Source organism: Nerophis lumbriciformis, linkage group LG01 (assembly GCF_033978685.3).
Source record: "Nerophis lumbriciformis linkage group LG01, RoL_Nlum_v2.1, whole genome shotgun sequence".
Classification (NCBI taxonomy): domain Eukaryota; kingdom Metazoa; phylum Chordata; class Actinopteri; order Syngnathiformes; family Syngnathidae; genus Nerophis; species Nerophis lumbriciformis.
Window position 1 is genome coordinate 61,726,752 of NC_084548.2, and position 10,749 is coordinate 61,737,500.

At 42.2% G+C, this 10,749-nt stretch overlaps 1 protein-coding gene across 1 annotated transcript in view; it reads left to right on the top strand.

Annotated features, from left to right (window-relative positions):
* The window catches only part of hspg2 (heparan sulfate proteoglycan 2), a 362,847-nt gene that overhangs the window by 314,783 nt on the left and 37,315 nt on the right, over positions 1-10,749 (top strand). The window contains exons 72-76 of the mRNA XM_061923339.2: positions 6,571-6,655; positions 8,147-8,291; positions 8,360-8,462; positions 8,520-8,629; positions 8,703-8,811. Coding sequence (XP_061779323.2) covers positions 6,571-6,655; positions 8,147-8,291; positions 8,360-8,462; positions 8,520-8,629; positions 8,703-8,811 — 552 coding nt within the window. The remainder of the gene's footprint in view (positions 1-6,570; positions 6,656-8,146; positions 8,292-8,359; positions 8,463-8,519; positions 8,630-8,702; positions 8,812-10,749) is intronic.

Sequence of the window (10,749 nt, forward strand, 5' to 3'; positions counted from 1 at the left end):
AGTGTTTACTTGTGCAAAGCTGGACAGACAGTTATCATCTAAATGTCTTTCTATAAACACACAATTTCTTCTATTTACTAAAGTAATTTACAAAAGGTAAACATGCTAGGCTATAGGCTACTAAGAGTTTGCAGCTACACAACAGCTAAGCACACAATAGCACACAAGCTAGACATAGGTAATAATCATTGAACCGTAAAACGTGACATTTGTCAATACAAACAAGTATCAAATAATTATAGTTGCATATTACTTACACATACAAAGTCTCCAAGGCAGAAGCGTATTGGAAAGTATCCAGTAACAAACGTGTCCGCATCATTTAACTTACTGCGTCATGAGCTTAATATAATGAATTATAGTGGCCAATTACCACTTTACTTCAACTTAAAGACAGCATAAGTCCATTCCAGACGGGTAATAATAAATAGGTTAGTGTTTTTCATAACTACCATTGTTCTCTGTTTGACTCATTTCACTTGATCAAACCTCATAACAGTATCGGCCAATACTACATGTTCCAATATCGAAATGTTTTCAGAAATAACTTGTTTATTATTTTAACTGAGATTAATTGACGACACGCAGAAAGAGCTGCCGACGCAAACTACTTTAATAGCAAGGAAGGAAGGAAGTTCTCCAATACTTGCAATGAGCAAATTTGACCACAAGATGGTGCTGTTTTTTACAAACAACAACTAAAACATTGCATGTCCGCCATGAATTGAAACTGTTACGTGAACCGCAAAGTAGCGAGGGAACACTCTAACAACGTACTGTACTGTAACATAACTTACTGTACTGTACATGTATTTGGAAACTGTTCAAAGCAGACATTTGCAATGAGCGTTCGCCACCATGGAAGCATGATCCTGGCATGCAGAGATTCACGTGTGAAAGCCACTGAGGTCGTGACCATAACTTGTCTAACATGATGGCATGCTGCTTTCACCATCCAGCCTTCAAAGTGTGACATAGGCATGAATGGGGGCCGTTGTGGCTAACTGCCGCATCACCCTGGCGCTTTGTTCTGGTATTTGGTAAAGCTAAAAGGCCAATGACAGAGGACTTCAGGATCCACGAGAGTTGATACGGTAAAATCAGCTCAGAGAGATGAGAAGGTGTAAGGCCGTTAAGACTTATAAAAAATAATAATAGAACTTTAAAATCCACCCTGAAGCAGACAGGAAGCCGATGCAGTGACTTAAAAACTGGTGTAATGTGCTCCCGCCTTCTGGTATTTGGCAAAGCTAAACTGCCAGTTCCAGAAGACATCAGGATCCACAAGAGTTGATAGGGTGTAAGGCCGTAAAGACTTTAAAAAACTAATAATAAAACTTTAAAATCCACCCTGAAGCGGACAGGAAGCCAATGCAGCGATTTCAAAACTGGTGTAATGTGCTCCCGACCTCTGGTATTTGGTTAAGCTAAAAGGCCAGTGCCAGAGGACCTCAGGATCAACAAGAGTTGATAAGGTAAAATCAGCTCAGAGAGATGAGAAGGTGTAAGGCCGTTAAGACTTTTAAAAACTAATAATATAACATTAAAATCCACCCTAATGCAGCGGCTTTAAAACTGGTGTAATGTGCTCCCGCCCTCAGGTATTTGGTAAAGCTAAAAGGCCAGTGCCAGAGAACCTCAGGATCCACAAGAGATGATACGGTGTGAGGCCATTAGGACATTTAAAAACTAATAGTAGAACTTTGAAACAGACAAGGAGCCAAGAGTTGATACGGTATAAGGCCATTAAGACTTATAAAAACTAATAATATAACTTTAAAAACCACCCTGAAGCGGACAGGAAGCCAAAGCAGCGACTTTAAAACTGGTGTAATGTGCTCCTGGCCTCTGGTATTTGGTAAAGCTAAAAGGCCAGTGCCAGAGGACCTCAGGTTTCACGAGAGTTGATACGGTAAAAGCAGCTCAGATAGATGAGAAGGTCTAAGGCCGTTAAGACTTTTAAAAACTAATAATAGAACTTTAAAATCCACCCTGAAGCGGACGGGGAGCCAATGCAGCGGCTTTAAAACTGGTGTAATGTGCTCCCGCCCTCAGGTATTTGGTAAAGCTAAAAGGCCAGTGCCAGAGGACCTCAGGATCCACAAGAGATGATATGGTGTGAGGCCATTAGGACATTTAAAAACTAATAGTAGAACTTTGAAACAGACGAGGAGCCAAAGCAGCGACTTAAAAACTGGTGTAATGTGCTCCCGCCCTCTGGTATTTGGCAAAGCTAAACTGCCAGTTCCAGAAGACATCAGGATCCACGAGAGTTGATAGGGTGTAAGGCCATTAAGACTTTAAAAAAGTAATAATATAACTTTAAAATCCACCCTGAAGCAGACAGGAGGTCAATGCAGCGACTTCAAAACTGGTGTAATCTGCTCCTGCCCTCTGGTATTTGGTAAAGCTAAAAGGCCAGTTCCAGAAGACCTCAAGATCCGTGAGGGTTGATACTATAAAATCAACTAAGATAGATAAGAAGGCACGAGGCCATTAGGACATGTAAAAACTAATAATAGAACTTTAAAATCCACCGTGAAGCGGACAGGAGGCCAATGCAGCGACTTCAAAACTGGTGTAATCTGCTCCTGCCCTCTGGTATTTGGTAAAGCTAAAAGGCCAGTGCCAGAGGACCTCAGGATCCACGAGAGTTGATATGGTGTAAGGCCATTAAGACTTTTAAAAACAAATAATAGAACTTTAAAATCCACCCTGAAGCAGACAGGAAGCCAATGCAGCGACTTCAAAACTGGTGTAATGTGCTCCCGCCCTCTGGTATTTGGTAAATCTATAAGGCCAGTGCCAGAGGACCTCAGGATCCACAAGAGTTGATACGGTAAAAGCAGCTCAGAGAGATGAGAAGGTGTAAGGCCGTTAAGACTTTTAAAAACTAATAATAGAACTTTAATATCCACCCTGAAGCGGACGGGGAGCCAATGCAGCGGCTTTAAAACTGGTGTAATGTGCTCCCGCCCTCAGGTATTTGGTAAAGCTAAAAGGCCAGTGCCAGAGGACCTCAGGATCCACAAGAGATGATATGGTGTGAGGCCATTAGGACATTTAAAAACTAATAGTAGAACTTTGAAACAGACGAGGAGCCAAAGCAGCGACTTAAAAACTGGTGTAATGTGCTCCCGCCCTCTGGTATTTGGCAAAGCTAAACTGCCAGTTCCAGAAGACATCAGGATCCACGAGAGTTGATAGGGTGTAAGGCCATTAAGACTTTAAAAAAGTAATAATATAACTTTAAAATCCACCCTGAAGCAGACAGGAGGTCAATGCAGCGACTTCAAAACTGGTGTAATCTGCTCCTGCCCTCTGGTATTTGGTAAAGCTAAAAGGCCAGTTCCAGAAGACCTCAAGATCCGTGAGGGTTGATACTATAAAATCAACTAAGATAGATGAGAAGGCACGAGGCCATTAGGACATGTAAAAACTAATAATAGAACTTTAAAATCCACCGTGAAGCGGACAGGAGGCCAATGCAGCGACTTCAAAACTGGTGTAATCTGCTCCTGCCCTCTGGTATTTGGTAAAGCTAAAAGGCCAGTGCCAGAGGACCTCAGGATCCACGAGAGTTGATATGGTGTAAGGCCATTAAGACTTTTAAAAACAAATAATAGAACTTTAAAATCCACCCTGAAGCAGACAGGAAGCCAATGCAGCGACTTCAAAACTGGTGTAATGTGCTCCCGCCCTCTGGTATTTGGTAAATCTATAAGGCCAGTGCCAGAGGACCTCAGGATCCACAAGAGTTGATACGGTAAAAGCAGCTCAGAGAGATGAGAAGGTGTAAGGCCGTTAAGACTTTTAAAAACTAATAATAGAACTTTAATATCCACCCTGAAGTGGACAGGAAGCCAATGCAGCAACTTCAAAACTGCCGTAATGTGCTCCCGCCCTCTGGTATTTGGTAAAGCTAAAAGGCCAGTGCCAGAGAACCTCAGGATCCACGATAGTTGATACGGTGTAAGGCCATTAAGACTTTTAAAAACTAATAATATAACTTTAAAAAACACCCTGAAGCGGACAGGAAGCCAAAGCAGCGATTTCAGAACTGGTGTAATGTGCTCCCGCCCTCTGGTATTTGGTAAAGCTAAAAGGCCAGTGCCAGAGAACTTCAGGATTTGCAAGGGTTAATACGGCAAAATCAGCTCAGATAGATAAGAAGGCACGAGGCCATTAGGACATTTAAAAACGAATAATATAACTTTAAAACGAACGGGGAGCCAATGCAGCAGCTTTAAAACTGGAGTGATGTGCTCCCGCCCTCTGGTCCTCGTCAGCACGCGTGTAGAGTTTTGTAATAATTGTAGACTTCTGATATTCTTTTTTAGAAGACCAGAGAGCATTACAATAGTCTAAAGGACAGGAAATTAAAAATCATGCATGTAGCACCTGCGTGTTGGCCCAAGAGACCCTGGCTATGTTTTTAAGATGATAATGTTATAATATTTTTAATATGTCAGATAAAAGTCAGCTCAGAGTCAAAAATCACCACCAGTTTTTTAAAGACTGTGTTGGTTTAAAATCTTGGTAAAAGTTGATTCTTCTGGTCTTCAGGACCTAGAACTAAAACTTCTGTTTTGTCCTGGTTGAGGAAATTCACCGCCACCCATGACATGTCTACAATGCAGTTAAAAAGTAGATCTGCTGGTCCTGTGTCATCTGGAGACACGGAAACGTACAACTGTGTATCATCAGCGTAACCGTGGAAACTGATGCCGTGTCTCCTAATGACGCAGAGTACAAAGATTAAGAAGAATGGGACCTAAAATTGAGCCTTGAGGAACCCCACATCTTATCTCATGGGTTCCTGAGGAACATGCGTCCATACTTACATAAAAACAGCTGTCTGTGAGATACGAGTGGAACCAGTTCAAAACAGTACCAGAGAGGACCACCAGGTGTCAAAGTCTCTTTAATAAACTGTGAAGGTCTACTGTTTCAAAAGTGGTGCTCATATCCAGGAGAACCAGCTTTTTGTTACCTGATGTCATTTAGCATCTTTCAAAGTGCAGTCTGGGTACTGTGGTTTATCCTGAAACCAGACTGATGTCTTTCTAAAATTGTGTTTTTATTTAAAAAGTTGTTGACTTGGTTAAAATTGTCCTTAAGAACTGTGAGTTGGATACAGGTCGGTAGTTTTTAAAAAGGCTCGGGTCCAAACTGCGCTTCTTCAGAAGGGGCCTCACCACCGCTGAAGACCCCTGTCTGAAGAGAACGGTTCATAAGAGTTCAAAGCTGTTCCTCAAATAATCCATAAAAGGATTTAAAAAGTGACGTGGGAATTGGATCTAAGAGGCAGCTTGTTGGGTTGACTTGGGAGAAGACTTGACCAAATGTCCTCGCATCAACCAGAACAAAACTCTCCAGATCAGCTGTGTCAGCAGTTTGGAGACCAGATCTGATATCTTTGATCGGAGACCAGCTCTGATGTCTTTGATCTTGGTTCTGAAGTGGTCTCCAAAGCCTGTCGGACTGCGTTATCGTAGGTCTTGAGATGTTGACGTCAAATCTGATCATGGATTGGATTTCCTCCATCTCTTCCCCGCACTTGACGTCATTCCTCGTTTTTCCTCCACGGAGGTGTAGGTTTGGTCTTGATTGTCCAGAGTTGGTTTTAGTTTACTGTTGAAATGATGATTCAACGATAATTCTAGCCGGAGCGTTCTGTAAATTCTCAAAAAAATCTGCAGCCAGTTCAGGAGTTAGGTAGCGTTTCCTCACTGTTCTCAAGGATTTAAAAAGTGACGTGGGAATTGGATCTAAGAGGCAGCTTGTTGGGTTGACTTGGGAGAAGACTTGACCAAATGTCCTCGCATCAACCAGAACAAAACTCTCCAGATCAGCTGTGTCAGCAGTTTGGAGACCAGATCTGATGTCTTTGATCGTAGACCAGATCTGATGTCTTTGATCTTGGTTCTGAAGTGGTCTCCAAAGCCTGTCGGACTGCGTTATCGTAGGTCTTGAGATGTTGACGTCAAATCTGATCATGGATTGGATTTCCTCCATCTCTTCCCCGCACTCGATGTCATTCCTCGTTTTTCCTCCACGGAGTTGTAGGTTTTGTCTTGATTGTCCAGAGTTGGTTTTAGTTTACTGTTGAAATGATAATTCAACGATAATTCTAGCCGGAGCGTTCTGTAAATTCTCAATAAAATCTGCAGCCAGTTCAGGAGTTAGGTAGCGTTTCCTCACTGTTCTCAACGGGGCTCCCTGCTGGTTGAGACTGGTAAGACTCCGCCAGGTCAACAACCGAGGACACACCGATTGGACAGGCCATGGCTTGCGACCAGGTCCAGGGTGTGTCCCCTGCTTAAAATGTTGATTTAAAACCTTTAAAAACGATCTGGATATTAAACCTGAGAAGTCCTCAACATGTAGACTAGAATCAGCGCTTGCTAAAATCACTATAGATCGAACCAAAGATCCGAGCTAGTTTAAATGTCCGACGATATTCATGAACTGAGAGTTTCTGCTTATTCAGCATTAACCTCCTAAAAGTGTAAATAAGTCAAATAAATGATTATTTCCAGTAGAAAGTGACATTTTCTTGCTGTGCAGGTATGATTCTTTACAACGGCCAGAGGAGAACCACAGGCGCTGACTTCATCTCCCTCGGCCTGGTGGGCGGTCGTGTCGAGTTCAGGTCAGCCGATGCCTTTTACAGAACCCAAAACCAGTGAAGTTGGCACGTTGTGTCAATGGTAAATAACAACAGAATAATTAATTGCAAATCCTTTTCAACTTATTGTCAATTGAATAGACTGCAAAGACAAGGTATTTAATGTTCGAACTGAGAAACTTAATTTTGGGAACTTAGGAGACCAGTTTTTGAAGCTTTTCAGGTGGAATTCTTTCCCATTCTTGCTTGATGTACAGCTTAAGTTGTTCAATAGTCCGGGGGTCTCCGTTGTGGTATTTTAGGCTTCATAATGCGCCACAGGAAACAGGTCTGGACTACAGGCAGGCCAGTCTAGTACCCGCACTCTTTTACTACGAAGCCACGCTGTTGTAGAATGTGGTTTGGCATTGTCTTGCTGAAATAAGCAGGGGCGTCCATGGTAACGTTGCTACAAAACCTGTATGTACCTTTCAGCATTAATGGTGCCTTCACAGATGTGTAAGTTACCCATGTCTTGGGCACTAATACACCCCCATACCATCACAGATGCTGGCTTTTGAGCTTTGCGCCTACAACAGTCCGGATGGTTCTTTTCCTTTTTGGTCCGAAGGACATGACATCCACAGTTTCCAAAAACAATTTGAAATGTGGACTCGTCAGACCACAGAACACTTTTCCACTTTGTATCAGTCCATCTTAGATGAGCTCAGGCCCAGCGAAGCCGACGGCGTTTCTGGGTGTTGTTGATAAACGGTTTTCGCCTTGCATGGGAGAGTTTTAACTTGCACTTCCAGATGTAGCGACCAACTGTAGTTACTGACAGTGGGTTTCTGAAGTGTTCCTGAGCCCATGTGGTGATATCCTTTACACACTGATGTCGCTTGTTGATGCAGTACAGCCTGACGTATCGAAGGTCACGGGCTTAGCTGCTTACGTGCAGTGATTTCTCCAGATTCTCTGAACCCTTTGATGATATTACAGACCGTAGATGGTGAAATCCCAAAATTCCTTGCAATAGCTGGTTGAGAAAGGTTTTTCTTAAACTGTTCAACAATTTGCTCACGCATTTGTTGACAAAATGGTGACCCTCGCCCCATCCTTGTTTGTGAATGACTGAGCATTTCATGGAAGCTGCTTTTATACCCAATCATGGCACCCACCTGTTCCCAATTAGCCTGTTCACCTGATGGATGTTCCAAATAAGTGTTTGATGAGCATTCCTCAACTTTATCAGTCTTTCTTGCCACTTGTGCCAGCTTTTTTGAAACAAGTTGCAGGCATCAAATTCCAAATGAGCTCATATTTGCAAAATATAATAAAGTTTCTCAGTTGGAACATTAAATATCTTGTCTTTGCAGTCTATTTAATTGAATATAAGTTGAAAAGGATTAGCAAATCATTGTATTCTGTTTTTATTTACCATTTACACAACGTGCCAATTTCACTGGTTTTTGGGGTTTGTAATACCGCAAACATCAGCGTTTATCATGATTGATCATTGTTCCGTCATCGCAGGTTTGACGTGGGTTCTGGCATGGCCACCATTCGTGACCCCAACCCCGTCCAGCTGGGAGAGTTCCACACGGTGCAGCTGTATCGTAACCACACCCTGGGCTACATCATCGTAGACGGCGGCGAGCCCATCAACGGCAGCTCCCAGGTAACACACCTGTTGCACACCTCCACGCCTGTGGCGTGTCTCACGGCTGCTCTCGGGGCGTCCCTCAGGGCAAGTTCAAGGGCCTGGATCTGAACGAGGAGCTGCATGTGGGCGGGTACCCCAACTATACGGCCCTGGCGAAAACTGCTGGCATCAAGACTGGATTCGTTGGTACGCACCTTGGTGGAGAAACATCTTTTCTATGTTTCACCGCTTTTATTTTGACAGGGTGCATTCGCCAGCTGGTCATCCAAGGGGAGGAGGTCATCTTCAAGGATCTGCATCGCAGCTCCACCGGCGTTACAAACTGTCCCACTTGCAGGGATCACCCGTGTCAGGTGGGCGGCGACCGTGCATTGAAGGTGTGCTCACTTCCTGTTACCTGCTTCTCTGTTTGGACTTCCTCTCCAGAATGGAGGAAGGTGCGAGGACTCAGACAGCAGCCTGTATAAATGTGGCTGCGCTCGAGGGTTTACCGGCAGCAACTGTCAGCATCATTCGTCGCTCCACTGCCACTCAGGTACAGGTGGTCGTCACTGGACGTGCTCATGGCGTAAACACTCCATCAAGTCCTTTAGCTCAGTGCTTGTCGACGATTTCCTGTAGCGCCCCACACTGGAAGAAGAAAATGTTTCAACACTACTACTCACCGCAGCGACGATAATTAGCATCATTTGTCTATAAAACTGTTATAAGTACGCCTCTGCATAACATAGTATCCTCATTAACGTTAAAGAAAACCAAAAGAAGAAATAAATATACTAGGGGTGCACAAATAATTTCTTCACATTCGAATCGATCAATTCAGAATTTTTATCTAATAATAAAAAAATTAATAAAATTAAAAAATATATATACATATATATATTTATTTTTTTTAATTTTGAGCCATTTGATAGTAAGGATGCACAAAAAATTCTAAATTGCTGAATTGCGATTCTTATTCATTCCAATTCTAAATTGATTCATAATTTTCAAAAGTAAAAAAAAATATAAAAAAATTGTATGAATATATATATATATATATATATATATATATATATATATATATATATATATATATATATATATATTCCCCTGAAGAGCAGGGATATATATATATAGATATATATATATGTATATATATATATATATATATATATATATATATATATATATATATATATATATATATATATATATATATATATATATATATTGTATATGTATATACATATATATATATATATATATATATATATATATATATATATATATATATATATATATATATATATATATATATATATATATTGTATATGTATATACATATATATATATATATATATATATATATATACATATATATATATATATATATATATATATATATATATATATATATATATATATATATATGTATATATGTATATATATATATATATATATATATATATATATATATATATATTCCCCTGAAGAGCAGGGATATATATATATAGATAGATATATATGTATATATATATATATATATATATATATATATATATATATACATATACAATATATCCATCCATCCATCCATCTTCTTCCGCTTATCCGAGGTCGGGTCGCGGGGGCAGCAGCCTAAGCAGGGAAGCCCAGACTTCCCTCTCCCCAGCCACCTCGTCCAGCTCTTCCCGGGGGATCCCGAGGCGTTCCCAGGCCAGCCGGGAGACATAGTCTTCCCAGCGTGTCCTGGGTCTTCCCTGTGGCCTCCTACCGGTCGGACGTGCCCTAAACACCTCCCGAGGGAGGCGATCGGGTGGCATCCTGACCAGATGCCCGAACCACCTCATCTGGCTCCTCTCGATGTGGAGGAGCAGCAGCTTTACTTTGAGCTCCCCCCGGATGACAGAGCTTCTCACCCTATCTCTAAGAGAGAGCCCTGCCACCCGGCGGAGGAAACTCATTTCGGCCGCTTGTACCCGTGATCTTGTCCTTTCGGTCATAACCCAAAGCTCATGACCATAGGTGAGGATGGGAACGTAGATCGACCGGTAAATTGAGAGCTTTGCCTTCCGGCTCAGCTCCTTCTTCACCACAACGGATCGATACAGCGTCCGCATTACTGAAGATGCCGCACCGATCCGCCTGTCGATCTCACGATCCACTCTTCCCTCACTCGTGAACAAGACTCCGAGGTACTTGAACTCTTCCACTTGGGTCAGGGTCTCCTCCCCAACCCGAAGATGGCATTCCACCCTTTTCCGGGCGAGAACCATGGACTCGGACTTGGAGGTGCTGATTCTCATCCCAGTCGCTTCACACTCGGCTGCGAACCGATCCAGCGAGAGCTGAAGATCCTGGCCAGATGAAGCCATCAGGACCACATCATCTGCAAAAAGCAGAGACCTAATCCTGCAGCCACCAAACCAGATCCCCTCAACGCCTTGACTGCGCCTAGAAATTCTGTCCATAAAAGTTATGAACAGAATGG